Genomic DNA, 18,312 nt, shown 5'->3' on the forward strand with positions numbered 1-18,312 from the left:
TTTGCATTATTGAGAAATGCAAACAATGAAACAGCTAAAGTTTATTTCAAACAATACATGTCTATACATTCCGAAATCAAATCTGACATGACCAAATCAACTCTAGCACAGCATGACACTTTCAAACTGTGGCAAGAAATTTGTACTTTAAGCAGCTTTCTTGAATCATCTGATTATCCTTTCTCTTTTTATTGCCTCTTTGATGTAGATTTTCCACTGTTGTCCTTGGTTTGGTGGCTCTAAAGTACGTGGCAGTATCCTTCACCGAGACAGTCAAGAGTTCTGCCCCTTTGTTTACTGTGTTCATCTCACAGGTTCTGATTGGGGAGTACACTGGTTTCTATACATTCCTGTCTCTCATTCCCATCATGGGAGGACTAGCACTGTGCTCAGCTTATGAACTTAGTTTTAATGTGCAAGGATTCGTTGCAGCACTAGCTACAAATCTAACAGAATGGTAAGGATAAAACTCAATCTTAAAATACAAATTGGTGTTAAGGAGGAATGCTACACCAGAGAAATTTGATGTGGATGAAAAATGGAGGATATGTACAACAATGATTTGAAAACTTTCAAATGAAAACAGAGTTTTAGTAGAAAGTAATTTGGAAAAAAAAATTAAAACCCATACTGGACTTAAGCAGAGATTTACAGTGTAGCAGTCGACGTGCTAACCTACTATGCTACTTAGCTAGGCTATTAACTCCAAAAGGAATAGATCAATTTCATATTGCTGATATTTATGTTTTCATTCATGTTTAAAAAGGAAGTCAGCCATTATGATGATATAGCATTCCTCTTTAAAATACATTTAAAGTGGATCTCTGCTGATAGATTTTGAATGCAGTATTCAGTTTTAATTTTCTGAGCTGTAGTAGCTTTGTTATGCCTTAAATTTTGAGTCATATCGTAGAATCAGCATGAATTTTGTCAGAAGCACTGTAATTATTGACTCACATTTAATATATTTATTGGACTGTGTGTGATGAAGTCAATGTTCACTGAATTATCTATGTTGATATTGAGAACAAAATGTCTGAACCTCTGATACAGACCACTTCTTTCTATATATATTTGTATTTTATATATCACCAAGTCAGGTTACAGTCTCTTTAATATTTTTTTTTTCAGTATGCAGAATGTATATTCAAAAATATTGATAAGTGGAGAGAAATTTAAATATACGTAAGTTATTGTGTTTTTATTCTTCAGATTTAACAATATGTATATTAAATATTTTCTGCTGACCAAAATGAATTTTAATGTACTTATTGTCATTTGTTATCCCCTTGCAATTCATTGTGAGAGGGGATATAGTAATGAAACGTTCTTGTGTGGGTTAGTATGTGTGTGTGTGTGTAACACTGAGCTTGTAGACACTCTACAGGTGTGTGTGTGTGTAACACTGAGATTGTAGACACTCTACAGGTGTGTGTGTGTGTGTGTAACACTGAGCTTGTAGACACTCTACAGGTGTGTGTGTGTGTGTATAACACTGAGCTTGTAGACACTCTACAGGTGTGTGGTATGTGTGTGTAACACTGAGCTTGTAGACACTCTACAGGTGTGTGTATGTGTGTATAACACTGAGCTTGTAGACACTCTACAGGTGTGTGGTATGTGTGTGTAACACTGAGCTTGTAGACACTCTACAGGTGTGTGTGTGTGTGTAACACTGAGCTTGTAGACACTATAGGTGTGTGTGTGTAACACTGAGCTTGTAGACACTCTACAGGTGTGTGTGTGTGTGTAACACTGAGCTTGTAGACACTATAGGTGTGTGTGTGTAACACTGAGCTTGTAGACAATCTACAGGTGTGTGTGTGTGTAACACTGAGATTGTAGACACTCTACAGGTGTGTGTGTGTGTGTAACACTGAGATTGTAGACACTCTACAGGTGTGTGTGTGTAACACTGAGCTTGTAGACACTCTACAGGTGTGTGTGTGTGTGTAACACTAAGCTTGTAGACACTCTACAGGTGTGTGGTATGTGTGTGTAACACTAAGCTTGTAGACAATCTACAGGTGTATGTGTGTGTAACACTCAGGTTGTAGACAATCTACAGGTGTGTGTGTGTGTAACACTAAGCTTGTAGACACTCTACAGGTGTGTGTGTGTGTAACACTGAGCTTGTAGACACTCTACAGGTGTGTGGTATGTGTGTGTAACACTAAGCTTGTAGACACTCTACAGGTGTGTGTGTGTGTAACACTCAGGTTGTAGACACTCTACAGGTGTATGTGTGTGTAACACTAAGCTTGTAGACACTCTACAGGTGTGTGGTGTGTGTATGTAACACTGAGCTTGTAGACACTCTACAGGTGTGTGGTATGTGTGTGTAACACTAAGCTTGTAGACAATCTACAGGTGTGTGTGTGTGTAACACTCAGGTTGTAGACAATCTACAGGTGTGTGTGTGTGTAACACTAAGCTTGTAGACACTCTACAGGTGTGTGTGTGTGTAACACTGAGCTTGTAGACACTCTACAGGTGTGTGGTATGTGTGTGTAACACTAAGCTTGTAGACACTCTACAGGTGTATGTGTGTGTAACACTCAGGTTGTGGACACTCTACTGGTGTGTGTTGTGTGTGTGTAACACTCAGCTTGTGGACACTCTACTGGCCACATGTTTTGCTTAATTGATTTTAATACTTTATTGGTAGCTTTGTTATCAAGAGAGAAAGACATAGAAAAAGCTTGTAGACACTCTACAGGACCATCTTCACAAGTCAAGGGTTATTGATTTGTTACCTCACACTAACCCTTGACATCGGTCACCATTCAAAACATGGGTTTGAGATGGAGCAAATTATGTAGCATGGAGCCAATCAAAAAAGGTTTTCATAGTTGGCCGAAAATGAATCTTAACACGCATAGCGATGGCAACATGGTGTAGAATTTGTGGCCAGTCACCAGTGGAACGATACCATTGATTGATTCTCAGAAATTCATTTTCTTTGAAAAAACAATTAGACAAAGTTTTAGATGCTTTTCACTTATCTTTTCATCAATAGACGCCATTTTTTACTTTCTAATTATGTTCTTCACCAAACTTGTATCCGAAACAAGGAGTAATGGCTGATTTAATTTTAGCGCATTGCGTCATCCTCCATCTCAAACCATGTTTTGAATGGTGACTGATGTCAAGGGTCAATGTGAGGTAATGAATCAATAACTCTTGACTTGCGTAGATGATATATGCTTGATTGATTTGATACTTAAAATGTAGCTTTGTTTTCAAGAGAGGAACCCTTTTTAGTTTGGGATCAAAAGATCAAAGTTACTATGGGACTTCATAGAAAAAGCTTGTAGACACTCATTGCAAGGGGATATGCCCTGCTTTGCGGAGCTCTTGTTTTATTTTATAATTAGTAATAAATTTGTGTTGTTACTCAGAAAATAAATGAGAAATTCATTCCTTTGATAATTTTCTTTCTGTTCTGATTGACAGCCCGGCAGAGCTCCAGTTCTACACCAGCATATCTTCCGTGATAGTACAAGTTCCTGCCTGTTTCTTTTTGATAGACTTTGATAAGGCTGAGGCCTCCATGAGTAAAATAATGGTTATAGCTCTGATAGCTAATGGAGTTTTCTTTCATTTCCAAAGTATATCTGCATACGTGTTAATGGGCTATATATCACCTGTCACGCACAGGTAAGTACTAAGTTTATTTGTATCAATATGTGTTTGGTTTATTTAATGATGGCTTCATTAGTACATTAATGTCACATAGATTGAGACTGTAGTATTATAATGCTATTATTGAATGAGTCTTTTAACGAAACATGTACTATATATCTGACGGAATGCTGCATATAAGATGCATGTTTTTTATCCCCCCTCAGTGATAAATTTTTACCTCCTGGACCGTCCACTCTGGATAAAAATGAAATATTTCATGTAATTCCAGGGCAGTTGTAAATATAGGATAGGCATGCATAATGTTAGGAGTTTTATTGCTCTGAAATTTTACAATGAATTAGTATTTTTTACTTGGATTAAGTAAATATTGTGGACCTTTGTAAGCTTTGTGAAATTTTGGATGTGGATAAAATATCCTTTTAACTTTAACTACAAATAAAACCATTTTATGTATGGTACATAGTACTACATATTGGGTATATGCGTACTTATACTGAAGATATACATTTGATAAAATTGCTGCAATTTACTGATTTCCATGTGTTTCAGTTTCTAATATTATAAATTTTATACCTATGTTAATCATAAAAATTATAACCCCTCATACTAAAAGCCATAAACATCTCGCTGGAATTCCTTCAAGTAATCAGTGCCATACTTTCATTCTGTAGTACGTAAGTGCTATGCATTGGCATATGATAATTATGTCTATATTTATACCCCATGCCACGACTTGTGGAGGTTATAATGTTTTTGACACATCTGTCAGTCCTGTTCTTTTCAGCGCAACTTTTCTGAAATCACTGAACAGAATTTCATGAAACTTTGTCATTAATAAGGACATACTTTGTAGAAGTGCATATTCAAAGATAGGAAATTCTTTTTCTGGGAGTTATGCCTCTTTTGCCAAAACAAACTATTTAGTATAACTTGTGTGAAACCAGTTTTTAAGCTATGTGTAATAAGTCTGTTTTTTGTTTTAGTATTTTACATAATTTATATTTCTAAGCAATATTGCATATGACTCGGGTGGTGCCGTCTACTTAAATGGGTGAACCAAGTATTTTATAGTAAAATTTGTTGTATTTTATGTATAGCACTGCCAATCATTATGTAAAACATTGTCATTTATTGTGGGGTATGTGAGCTTGCTCACTTTTTATGTCCCCAAGATCGAAGAGATAGGGGTGCATATTGTTTTTGTCCTGTCTGTCATTCTGTAATTCTGTCTGAAACTTTAACCTTGCTAATAACTTTTAAACAGTAAGTGCTAAAGCTTTGATATTTCACATGAGTATTCCTTGTGACAAGACCTTTCCGTGGGTACTAAACCTTTTGACCTTGGCATTTGACCTACTTTTTAAAAATTTGACATTGGTCTTAACTTCTAAATGTTAAATATTAGAGCTTTCATATTGCACATGAGCATTTCTTGTTACAAGATCTTTCTACTGGTACCAAGATATTTGTCCTTGTGACCTTGGCCATTATCGGAGGCATTTGTGTTTCACAAACACATCTTGTTCTTTCATTTTTCATTGTATTTCTGAATTTTCTAGTGTGGCTAACACAGTAAAGCGGGCATTCCTGATCTGGATTTCTGTGATATTATTTGGTAACCCTGTGACATTCCTTAGTGGACTAGGTACAATTGTAGTGACCATTGGTGTATTGTTGTATACCAAAGCTAAAGACTATGACCACAATCTACGAGAGCTTCGAGGGCACTACCCCAGAGACTCCCCTCCATCACATAAAGAAGTCTAACACACAGAGACTCCCCTCCATCACATAAAGAAGTCTAACACACAGAGTTTCCCCTCCATCACATAAAGAAGTCTAACACTCGGAGAGAAACTGGACTCGGATCTGCTTTGTTGTTAATGTTGTATACATTCATGTTCAGTAACTTTATGTAAAGAGCAGTCATTTTGTCATCCATTTGTCTTTTTGTTGTTAAACAACATTTCATACAAAGAGGAAAATTCACAACAGTGTAGGGGTGGATTTTGTGTGACATCATTTGATACTTCAGAATATTTACTTGTAATATACAATAATTTTTTTAAAAAGAAATTTGGGGATTTTTAGATGATATGTATCCATGAAATATGTAGAAAATGTATATACACTTATATTGTTTTAGGATAAATGAGCCTAAACGCTGATTGGAGATGATATAACTTGCCCCAATATTTGTACATCCTCATTCACCAAATACAGTTGAGCATTGGTATCTCGAATACCATGGTAATGTCGAAAGGAGTTTAAAAGTCCCAACTACATTTTATTTATTTATTTTAACCTCAAAATCTCTAATCCAGGTATATCTTGAAGTTTTTTCCTGACCCCATCGAGCTCAAGATAGCGAGGTTTGTATATGAGAGGACAGTAAGGAAGTTCTTAACACCATATAAAATCTATAAATTCATGAGAGACAATTTTCAAGGACTACCTGAAATAATCGGGTATATGACATGGTTCAACAGTCAAATGAATTAGGATGCCGGTTTGTTACTTAAAGATTTTATGTGTTCTACTTGGCAGTAGATGCGTTGTAGCATCAGGGGTTTTTTTTGAGGGGGGGAGGGGGGGGGGTAAACCTATCACTGATTTCTGTTTAGCAGGAATCCTAAAGAAAGAAGGACTCTACATACTGTTGTTCTGGTTGACAATCCTTAAACACTGTCCACTGTCATGATTACTTCACTGATGTAACCTCTTAAAATGGAGCTACCAAGAATTATATTGCGCAGGAGTCACAGTATTAAAAAAAAGAATAAGTTTTAAGAGCGTATGTTATGGATTGGAGTGCAGTATTAGTACCAGTACTTAATGTATGCATCTGGTATCTGTGGTTATTATGTGTAGAGAAAACTAGTCACACCAAATGTATGTAGCGATAAACACACTCTTTAAATTGTTCTCATTTTAGCCATGACGTTTATTTTATAATTAAATATGGTGTTACTTGGTAAAATAAAAAAATGTTCTGTGATTCAGTAAAATAAATCTCCAAAACTTATTCAAATTTTTCGCACGTGTAATTTTTTAAAAACAATTCCTTTATTCATGTGGACAATTTAGCATTGGCTTATTTTTATTCTTAAAGAAAAATACTGTTATTGCTTCTATGTGCATGGTATATTTATGATTTAGTTCAACATTAGGTTAGATTGTAGGGTACAATGTCTAACTTGGACTTGCCATTAAATATTATTTATCAACTGATATTTTAAATGTCCCAATTGATTTTGCATTGTATGAAATTGTTGAATGTACAATTTATTCTTTATACAAATGGAAAATGAAGTACTGAAATAGAATCCAAAAGCATGATGTTGTAAGTCAATCTTCACGTTGACTGTTGACTAAAGCCTCCATGTTGACCCATAATGTGATCAATAACTGTTTAATTTTGACTGATTACTGTTCATGTATTGCTACAAAAGACATTATTTATTATATTTATTTTGTGTACTTGTGCTTTCTACAGCTCCTTTTTACCTAGTGTTTTTATTGAATACATGTACATGTATTTAAATTCAAACAATGCTCCTTCTGTAAATTCAACTTGATGTTAAATCAGGAAATATAAGCGATATTCTTAACTTGTATAAGTGAGTACTTTTATTAGGTCAAGGTCACCAAAACTCAAAGTAATGTTTTATGGCTCCAAAGTCATTAACCCTGGTAGCAAGTGAAAAATGTCCTGCGATACAAAAAGGGCTGTGTCATTGATGTTTGTGTTAAACTTTTTGTGTCTTTCATTAAAAGAACATAGAATTACAGAGGCACACGTAGATATAGTGGAATTATTTGTATGCTCAGGGTTTCTGTAACTGTGTGGCTCCATAACTTAATAAGTAAGAGTGTCATGTACAATATGTTGAGGGACACACTGTATCACGTGCCTTTACCACATCTTATTAAAAACTATATATTGTATTTCTGTTCTATGTATAATTCCTAATTTTGTATTCGTGAATTGAATTAAAGATTCTTCTTATGAAGTAGAAGTGATAAATAATGTGTTTTAGGATTGCGGTCGAGGATTGATGTGCATTGTTTGGTGATTTAGAAATGGGTCCAATATGTATATTTAACTGAAGATGATAAGGTAATAAACTGTGGAAAACCCGGTTTTATTTGTATTTTAAAAGATTATGACCAAGGGTATTTCAGGCATTTCTCCAGGCATTATATAAATCTCAAAAGAGAAGATAGACCATGGTACGGTATGTTTTTCACCGTTTTTACATTCCATCACTCTTGAAAAGGGTACCCACCAACCAGTATAAATAAAACGCTTTAAAGACTCTGTTCAATGTTACACAAAAAGTTTATAAAAGAGGAGAGAACCTGGTACTGTTACTGGTTTTCATTTTACGGAGATGTGGATACATCATAGACTGATTAAAACATGAGGATAGAGAACTTGATTTCATTTAGTTTTATGAGAGAAAAAATCTACAAAATAAGCTAAATGTGGGCGAGATTTGTTTTTTACAGCATTTTTTTTGGAAAGGTACCCTCCCTAAACTAACTAGAGAACTTGTAACCATGGTCTATGGAACGCTGGTGTTGTAGAATGAAAGATATCTTCTAATGAATTTTAAAATACGCATACAGTAACTACTTCAATTTAATATTACTATATGCACAGTTTAAAATTCATTAGAAGATATCTTTCATTTATTCAATGCATCCATTGGTTATAATTAACTAAGTGGCGATATCTTTCAACTATTTGAGTTTAGCGTTCCGTAATGGTCCCATAATGTCGGACCCTGTGGATAAGAAACAAAGAACTTTGAAAATAAGCATGCACTGTGTATTTCTAAAACCCCTGAAGAGCACAATTAAATCCAAATCCAATGTCATCAAGTGGTCACCGGGAGTTTGTCTTTCTCCACAGCAGAGAGTCGGTTTTACATCGATTACACAACATATTGCGAAGGAGGACATTTCACGAAGTTTAACATTTGTAGTTAACCCTGACGATGTCTCCCTTCGCACCCTCCCTCGTCAGCTTGCACCCTATCCACAATACCCCATCAGTACCAAACGACAAACAGAACGGGAAATGTATCCCATCATCTTCCGTCAGAAGGTAGCCAATGAAACAACCGTCCGCTGTCAGAATATGGATCTTGTGATGGAGCCAATCAGAAGCCACGATTCTAGCCTCTCCGTCGCATGCGCAGCAGCTGAGATCACACGTTTCTTCAAATGTACTGTCCTGTTCCCCATATTCAAATTTCAGATCGCCTGCAGAGTCAAACACCACGAGCCTACCAGAATATTCGCCAGTTTCGTCTATAGCGCATATATCACCATTTATATTCACCGTTACTTTCGCTGGGTATGTAAAGATTGCTTTCCCGTTTACGTCATTTTCGACGATCAGGAGAGTGTTTCCATCTTTGTCGAGTTTCATCAATCGACGGATGCTGTTTTCGTCCATCTTAAGATCATACCTATCAACCAAACTCAAAATGATGTCCCCGTTTTTCAATGCGACAATACCAGTTGGATACAGCGGCAGATCTGATTTCAGCTCTTTTAACTTCCCGTTTTTCCCAATGCATTTTAGATTGTAGCTCAAGTAACACACGATTAGCAGATCACCGTTACCCATAATGCACGTGTCCATGACTTTACCACCGACTGTTCGATTCACATTACCACTGGAAGAGGTTAAAAACATATGTTCTTGCTGCCAGCAGCCAATCCACGCTTCGTCGCTACTCACTGGACAGATGGTTCGAATGAAAGGCAAGTCAGTAGCAAAAGACGATAACAGCGAAACATCGACACCTGGAGTCGACAATCCCGATAGATCAGTGCGGCTGGGTGGAAGAGATGGCGCATCTTCCAATCGACGTTCTAGTTTGCCGTATAAATGGGACACAATCTTCTCCGTCACGTCATGTGCGTTGAACGCTACTTTTTCAGGGTTAGGGCACTGGGTTTTCTTTAATTTTTCGACCTCTTTGCGGACGTCCTCGAAATTTCCCGATAATGTGTGTGTGTTTAATGATTCGATCATTCCTTTAATGGAATTTAGTGACGATTCAAGCACAGCTATCTCTCGCTCCATCTTTTGAACAGCCTCGGAGAAAACCTTTTCCTCTCGATGCTGAATTTCATCCAATTCCGAGAGAATTTTTTGGCGCTCGTTTCCAAGTTTCAACATGAATTCGTCGTATCGCATCCACACTTCCCTTTTCACTGCAATGATGTTCGAATCAAAATCCACTTTTGCTTTCTTGATTCTTTTCATTCGTCCCAGCGTTTCTGGTAGTTCGTGATCCTCTAAGATATCTACGAAACGCTGCCATTTTTTCTGTTTTCGATCTTGGTAAACAGAAAGATCCGCCATGACATGCGACTTATGCTCATTTTTCGCACATTCACTGCAGATAGAGAGTTCACAGGAACTGCAGAACCACTTCAAAGCAGAGTCATTGTGCTTCAAGCACATTACCAATGGCCTCTTGGGTGATGAATCAGCTTTACCCGACGATGACCCTCCATCATTCGAATCCAGAAAGTTCTGATCATGGTTTTCATTTCCCCCTACTCCGTTCGCATTGTCCTCCCCCTTGCTCTCCTTTCGGACTTTCTTAACAATGGAGACAATTTTGTGATGACTAGTGGCACGCACCTTCTTGTGCAGGTTCTTGCAGTTCTGACAGATGATTTTATCACAGTTAGTACATTTCCATTTAACTTCAGCTCTAGCTTCACAGATCGAACATTGTTTTATCGTTGCCGATTTCGGTTTTTTTATTCCCCCTGCGGTGGCCATTTGTCAAGGAATAATCGAATTCCTTTTCGATGGGGACATGCCGAAGACCGGCCCGCTTCCTATCGCACTAATCCACCGCGATTACGATATCAAGACTCCAGTGGATAGTGTGGAGGACTGCATGACTACGTTTAAACGTTATACATTTTTTTTACCCATTCTAAATTCAAAACAAACCTAACTTAATGTATTAAATAGTTCGGTATCTAAATAATTGAATTATCCGTTGTGGTCGATCAAGCATTGATTAAATAATTCCATATTATTGAACTCAGCTTTCAGCTCCGAACAATGGCTTCAGACGCTACCCTTGTCATCAGATCGGTATAGATTATTTGATTTTAAATCCATTAAAATTCTGCATTGAAGCTTTAGATGGATTCTTCAACTCCCCCCAGCAGGAGTTTAAAAGATGTTTTATCGGGGCTGAACTCATCAAAAACTACCCAGTGAAGCGATGGATTGTCTCGGCGTTGTGCCATTGTGGGGTCGAAACAAAATCCCAAGGTCTGCATTTCTATATCCATGTCATATTCGTCACGAGAATCCTTTAACATCTGATGAAAAGCATGACATTTAAATCACACAATGGTGCGCAATTAACCAAGTCAATTAGGAAGCCTTTACTCTCCAGCTCTTTTAAAAATCATTTTCCGTAGTTGTTCGCTTATTTTAAAGGATCTTCAACTGAAAAGGATCAGATATGCAAAACTTTCTTTCGCCTAATACTTTTTAAAATATAGATATGCAAGGAAACGTTTTCACCCTGACCTTACTGCAAACTTAAAATGTGTTATCACCTGTTCCACTTAATTAAGAGAGTTCTATGGTCAGCTCTAAATCTGACTATTTAAAGCTCCATAAAAGATGAATATCGATAATGTAAACATCAAAGAATAAGATAAAAAATTTAATAATGAAATGGTATGTGTTCAATCGACGTAAACAAAACGGGTATCCTTATTTAAACGGCACTAAGCGCTCGAGGATCGGTCAGACCACAGCAGGGCTCAATAAACTCAAGACCCTCTGGGACGGAGCATAAAACTCTCAGCTCAGCCTGTTGCACTCCCTGGTCATGTCCGTATTTCTGTTTTCTTGTGAGAAACCGAGACAAAGATACAGACCATTGGGACGGGAAGTCTCAGACTCGGGCGCGTATAGCCAAAAGGAAAATGTACGCAAAGTATGGCAAGATGTCTTGAGGCCCCCCTAGTCCCGGTGGGGCCCATGGGGCAAAGCCCCTGGAAACTCCTGGGTTTTGCCAATGAAATCACCTATTTGTTGTGCGTAGTTCTAAACAGGGATTTCAAACCTAAAAGAATTCGCAAAACTATGTTCTAATGTTCTGTTTTGCCAACTCACGGCATATGTACTTGGACTGACTTTACATTGTTTACGAAATGTTACCGCTGATTTCGACGAATATATATGGTAAATGTTACTGACAACAAAAAATATCCTAATCCGTCTACTAGATGTACATATATGATGTACATTAAAGCGATATTAAGGAATTTTTTGTAGAAATCAAGTGCAATTACTGACAAATGATAGAACTACAATATTCTTAGTCATTTATCATATCTATGTGTCCTGTATGTGATTTTTCGCAGTCCACGGTATATCAGTACATAAAAAAGTATATCCTTAGGAGTTCCTCAGGGGTCAATTTTAGGACCATTATTTTTTATTTTGTACATTAACGATTCACTTTTCAGATACAATGTATGCAGACGACATTTCACAGGACGTGAGTGATAAATCTGTTGATGTAATTGAATCAGAATTGCAAGAGGACCCCAAGTTGTGTGTAGAATGGATGCTTAAAAATAAACTCGGTATAAATCTTCAAAAATCACAATGTATGCTTATTGGCACGTCTCAAAGGTTACGGAAATGTCGAATGTTAAATATAGATTTTAATGGTGTACAAATTGAATTTGTGAAGCAGTCTAAATTATTAGGTGTTTATATATAGATAATACTTTATCATGGGATGCACACACGGGGTTTATTTCAAAGAAAATTGTAAGAAAACTTGCTATAAGTGAGTTATTTTATACCGCCAAATGCACTTATCAAGGTTTTTAATAGTATTGTTTTTCCACAATTTACTTACTGCTGTACTGTCTGGTGTAACGTGCAAAATTAACTATATTTAGAAGAAAAAAATTCAAGCTGCAGAAGAGGGCAGCAAGGATACTTTTAAATATTCGAGATATGAGGACCTCTACTGGCTTTTTATTTTCTTGTTTGAACTGGGTGCCAATTCAGGACTATTTTATGTTTAGAAAGGTTGTCTTTCTGTTCAAAGTTTAAAATAATCAAACGCCAAATTACCTAAACGTGTTTAAATATACAAGAGATGTGAGTTGCAGCCAAACAAGGTCGAATGATTATACGTCTAATTCATTATATTTACCAAGAGCTTAATCTGAAAATTTTAAACGTTCATACAGCTACTCTTCTGCATTCCTTTGGAACAAACTGTCTCAGAATTTTTAAAGCATTCTTAAAGCTACTATGTATTTGATGGAATATTTTCATAGAAGTAGCACTTAAACATCGTGCTTTCATCTTTTTGTTCAGGTGTGCCAAATGAAGTTGTGGTATGGCACTGTGTGTGCGTGTGTCTTATGCTATTTTTTCTTCTTTAGGTGATAATTTTATCACTAATAGGTGTACGTGTCTCATGCTATATTTCCCCTCCTTTTCCTTTTATATCGTATTCATGTTTAGATACTAATTTTAGATGTTAATTTTATGTTTGTGTATGTTTTAATGCAGGACCACAATGAAAACTAGCTATTTGCTAATTTGTGTTATCCCGGGTAAATAAAGGCTATTATTATTATCAGTTTAGATCAGAATAATAAGGATGAGCAATTCTTCATTATTAATTTTTATCAATATGCCAGAAATTACGTGTGCTACCAACGCATGCAGTCATTAACTTTTAATCCGTACACACGGTGGACAAAATATGTACAGTACACCAGAGGTCAATGAACGGAACAGGTTTTTGTTTTAAGTATATCGAATCCGTATCTCTCAGTAATGTAATTTTTCTGTTGAAATCTGTTTTCTAACGTACGCGATCTAACGCACACGAGTGATTCAATCTTTTAAAAATTAATGTTTGTGTAAATCAACTTAACCAAAAGTACACACAAAAATCCACCAAGCATGTAGCAATTAAGAGAGAGAGAGCGAGAGAGAGCGAGAGAGAGAGAGAGAGAGAGAGCTCTATTTTCCCAACAACGTACTTTTTCTGTTATCATTACATGCTAAGTTGGTATGGTCATGTCACAAGATCCCCAGGGCTTGCCAAGACAATCCTTCAGGGCACTGTACAGGGAGGGAGAAAGAGAGACAGACAGAGAAAAAGATGGGAATATCCGGGAGTGGAACTGAGTGACACGTGAGCAGGGCAGAGGAACGAGAGGAATGGCGAATGCTGATAGTCAGATCGTGTGGACTAGAAGCGATTTCAAATATTGAAGTTAAAACGAGTATACGACTATTTATACTAAATCAGTAATTTATATATATATACTGTAAATGTTGAACGTTTGAATGAAAACTAGCTAGAATAAAAAAAAAAAAAAGAGAGAAATTTAGAAAGTTCGCAAATACGTAAATGTGCATTTATTGTACTTAAAACTCGCCAAATGGGTATGGGGAAGTTCAACTAAGATATACATGCATAGAGTGGAATTTATCCAATCCGAACAACTATAATATCAACTCGACAAAGATATAAAAGTTGTTACCAAGTAACACAGAATTCAAGTCCTCCTTCCGACACTACTGTTAACGGGACTTTATTAACTTTACCAGTAGATGTACGTAAATTAGATCTGAACGCATGCATGTTTTCAGGCTCTAATCACAACAAAACATTCATAGTCAGTGGCGGATCCAGGATTTTTCAAGGGGGGGGGGGGGGAATGACCGGGCTGCTGGAAACAAGATTTGAGTGTAAATCCATGAAATCCTGCAGAGGGGTGGGGGGGGGGGGGGGTGCTTTGTCCCCATAATTTTGTTTAGTTTATATGAAGTCTGAATCCTGAGCATGTTCTGACACCTACTGAGCTGAGATTTGAGGGCTTACCCCAGGAAATCTTTAGTTTACGGAGAACAGAATGGTGACTCTTAAGCATTTGGATACCAACATGGACTCTACCCCTGGAAAAGTTTAGCTTGATAGAAACAGAATTCTAAAGAGAAAATAATTGTAAATTAAGAAAAATTAGTATTTCAAAACGGGACAGGCCCCTGGGACCCTATACACCGGCCTCTGATAACTATGAAAGTTCGCGATGAGCTAATAGGTAGTATTCACTAGAAGATAATGTTCACATCTCGGTCCAAAGTTCGAACACCAAAGATTTTTAAAACCACGTCAAATGTGACATTGGACTTAACAATAACCAGGATTTAAGTTCATAATTAAGGGAACGTACGACGCGAGTCAGTAGGACATGAAAAGTGCATCATTTCATGTCTTTCAGTTGTAGCTGTAAAAGTGCGCTGTACTCTATTTCAAGATGAAAAATATATCTTAGATAGGACATCATCTCCTTGTATCTACGCCCACACCTTAGTGGGTGTTGTTTGTGCAAGATCTTGGTATTCTAAACGGTTTCCATTAATTACCACAGCTAAACGAGATAACATACGAAATGTAGCTGAAACATGAGTAACGACTAGGTTTAGTGTATATACTATACAACGTAAGCCAAGGAAAGTCCACGCCCCTCCTCCCGCATTGTAGACGCATCAAGAGTTACTTTCCTTTTACCACAAACAAGACAAGGACGATTTATAGTTCATGTTTTGTCACTTCTGCTATAGAATTTGGGTGCGTTTGATATGTCAGGAGTTTGATTTTCTGCATGAATGTAATATCATATATGTATATATATCGCCTATTTAAGTCAAGTGATTCACCGTTTGAATGCTTATGAAGATCTTGTTAATTTGAAAGTGTACATGTATCTAATTTTCAAAATTTTCCTCACTTCTAATTTCATAATCAAACAGGAAGACCATTGATTGTATTTGCATCATTCAATCAAAGTGTAGGGTGCACTACCTTATCAGTGATGGTGTGAGGCAGTGATGGTACAAGGGCATGATATACACCGGAAACACTTGTACTTTTCACAAAGCAGATAAGATCTGTTGCTCATGTGTACAGAGAGGCAATTTTTCACCTAAAACAAAAATTAATTGGCTGCTTATTCATTGCAGTCCTCATAACTAGAATGATTGGTTTCAGAAGGCCAAAAATTGCAAAACATTTAATCTCACAACACCCAACACCCCTACCCCCAAAAAGAAAGTGCAACAAAGTAAAGCTATGCTTTTATTCTCTTATGAATTAAATCATTGATACATCAATCAGAATCTGACAGCTCAAAATTTTTGACAATATCTTCCTTTTCATCAATGTCATCTTCTTCACTACCATCATTGCTTCCATCCCCTTCCTCCTCCTCCTCATCATCATCCACTGAATCATCATCTGCAGATTCTTCGCTTGCAGATTCTTCATCTCCAGATCTTGCTAGTATCTCAAGCTCATCACTATCAAAGTCACTGAGAAAATATACAGACAAAAGGTAAACTACAACAAATTTGACACTATTCACATCAAGTACAAATGTACTAGTACAGAGCAGAAAATATTGGCCAATAATTGTAAGTATGCGTCAGAGAAGCAACCTTATGAAAACTGGAAAGTTAAGGTGACAGACAAAAGAAATTATACAAGCGAGTCTGATGCCATCTTGTCAGACCTGTGTCATCATGTGAGACATGTGAGACATTATGTAGACTAAGAGTTATTAGTGTTAATATCAAATGAAAAATATTGGAGCTAGTAACTGTCTCTGCCAAGCAACATATGGTTTGTCAGGATGTTAATGTTTCATCGTTACCTGTAGTCCTCACTGTCATCTGAGCCGTCTCCAGGTTTGCTGGTCTCTGGTCTTTTAGCAGGTCTTTCGTTCTTTGGTAGAAACCTACCATAACAATTTTAAGTTGTTAAATTTATACAGCACTGATTTAAGTTCAAGCAGTGTTGTCTTGTAAGATCCCTGTAGAGGAAATAGGGCTGGAGGTTTGCAATGCTGTTTCTAAGACCTAAGCAGCGGAAATGTGGTCAAAGGTATTTGGTGTTGTTTCTGAAATCCAGGTGGGGAAAATGGGGCCAGAAGTTTGCAGTGTTACTTCTAAGATCCAGGGCCAGAGGTTTGCAGTGTTATGTTTTAAAAGAACCAAGATGGGGGGAAATGGGCTAGAGATTTGTAGGTTTGTTTTGCTCAGACAAGCAGGGGAAATGGGGCCATAGGTATACAGTGTTACTTCTAAGATCCAGGGCCGGAGGTTTACAGTGTTGTTTCTAAGACTCAAGCAGGGGAAATGGGGCTGGAGTTTTGCAGTGTTGTTTCTAAGACAACAGTAAGAGAAATGGGGCCAGAGGTTTGCAGTGTTGTTTCTAAGACACAAGTGGGGCCAAGTGTGTTGTCTCCAAGACCTAGGTGGTAAAGTAAGGGTTTTATTAAACATTTAATGATTTTTTTTTCATTATGCCTGTTGTGCTAATATTATGCAAGAGTGTGCAAATTAAATACTATGGTTTCATAATTTTTACACGCCAGTCAGTGTTTGTTGCTTTCAAGGTTGTACTGGACCACAAAATTAAGCACTCGTCAAAGCAAAATTTTTGCTCATAGAGAAAAACATTCCAAAATATTGTGTATCAAAGAGTATATCTGGCCAAATTGACAAAAGAACAAGAAACAATTGTGCCTATGTCTCACTCTAAATAGGGAATAAATTGAGATTGCATATTCATAGTGTTTTCCCATAAAGCAAAAGCATACAGACTGATAAATGTGGGAGGAATCAATTTCATACCAATGTATATATTTTGTTTTTTGATGTCACAACTCAGCATGATTTCATATGTTTATTGAAAAAATGCCAAAGAAGAAAATATCTACACAAGTTTTGATTTAGAAAAGGATTGTGTTGAGTGTCACCAAACTGATATATAACTGTATATAGTATAGACAATCTGACTCAGCCCCTACTAATTCACTTCGTTGTAGAAGTGAATAGTAGGGGCTGGCTTTAGTCAGACTGATAATATAGACTATGTTATAATCCTAAGATTGTGAAAATATATTTGTTTAACACATATCAGGTAAATACCTCGCGTTGTCAACTCTAATCAACTTGCAATGTAATTGTCATATTTTACATGCCATATTGAAATGGTGAGTGAGTATATCACAAGGAAATTGTCTGATACCAATAATGCTACCTCTTATAAACATTAAACTTTTCTATTTACATGTTACATGTCTACATGGGATTTTCGAAAGAAAAAAAACCATTGTAAACATTCCATTTCCTTTAACAATGTGCTGTCATTGAACATTTTTTTTCTCATTTAAACAAAATTTCATTATGTATGAAGCACAAGAAATACCAGTAAACGGGCTATAACAGCTATGGAAGAGCTAGTTGGTCAAATTAGCATGTGAAATCAATGTTATTATAGGATTAAACATTCTTTTTGAAGAATTTATCGATGTGTAAACTCTGGACATTTTACTCAGAAACTGAATAAAAGTGCAAAGCACTTTTATGTTAAGTTTATGAGTAAAATGTCCAGAGTTTACACATCGATAAATTCTACAAAAAGAATGTTTGATTCTTATAATTCCAATTTGTTCCCTGCATTATCAACTTCAATAATTTGAATACTTCCCCAGCACTAATGTTGTTTATTTTCAAGCGCGTATGTATACATAGCGTTTTTGGATTTATTG

General features: G+C 36.6%; 3 protein-coding genes across 7 annotated transcripts in view; 1 reads left to right on the forward strand and 2 right to left on the reverse strand.

Moving 5' to 3' along the window:
• The window catches only part of LOC125673946 (solute carrier family 35 member E2A-like), a 12,122-nt gene extending 4,333 nt beyond the window's left edge, over window positions 1-7,789 (forward strand). For all 4 annotated transcript variants that reach the window (XM_048910917.2, XM_048910923.2, XM_048910933.2 and 1 more), the window contains 4 exons: window positions 209-457; window positions 1,132-1,185; window positions 3,457-3,660; window positions 5,208-7,789. In XM_048910917.2, the coding sequence (XP_048766874.1) occupies window positions 209-457; window positions 1,132-1,185; window positions 3,457-3,660; window positions 5,208-5,415 (715 nt within the window). In that variant the 3' untranslated portion in view covers window positions 5,416-7,789. The remainder of the gene's footprint in view (window positions 1-208; window positions 458-1,131; window positions 1,186-3,456; window positions 3,661-5,207) is intronic.
• A 671-nt stretch (window positions 7,790-8,460) lies between these two features.
• On the reverse strand, window positions 8,461-10,910 carry LOC125673937 (uncharacterized). Its single transcript, XM_048910904.2, has one exon. It carries the CDS (start codon window positions 10,460-10,462, stop codon window positions 8,627-8,629), a length of 1,836 nt encoding a protein of 611 aa, XP_048766861.2. The 5' UTR covers window positions 10,463-10,910; the 3' UTR covers window positions 8,461-8,626.
• Window positions 10,911-15,826: 4,916 nt separating this feature from the next.
• The window catches only part of LOC125673805 (nucleolar complex protein 2 homolog), an 89,581-nt gene continuing 87,095 nt past the window's right edge, over window positions 15,827-18,312 (reverse strand). For both annotated transcript variants that reach the window (XM_056166278.1, XM_056166276.1), the window contains exons 17-18: window positions 16,411-16,494; window positions 15,827-16,069 (exon numbers count right to left, since the gene is read on the reverse strand). In XM_056166278.1, coding sequence (XP_056022253.1) covers window positions 15,868-16,069; window positions 16,411-16,494 — 286 coding nt within the window. In that variant the 3' untranslated portion in view covers window positions 15,827-15,867. The remainder of the gene's footprint in view (window positions 16,070-16,410; window positions 16,495-18,312) is intronic.

The sequence above is a fragment of the Ostrea edulis genome, chromosome 1 (assembly GCF_947568905.1).
Source record: "Ostrea edulis chromosome 1, xbOstEdul1.1, whole genome shotgun sequence".
Lineage (NCBI taxonomy): Eukaryota > Metazoa > Mollusca > Bivalvia > Ostreida > Ostreidae > Ostrea > Ostrea edulis.

Bases quoted from the DNA above. Each gene is read 5' to 3' on its own strand.
- LOC125673937 (XM_048910904.2), bottom strand. From the start codon at position 10,462: ATGGCCACCGCAGGGGGAATAAAAAAACCGAAATCGGCAACGATAAAA.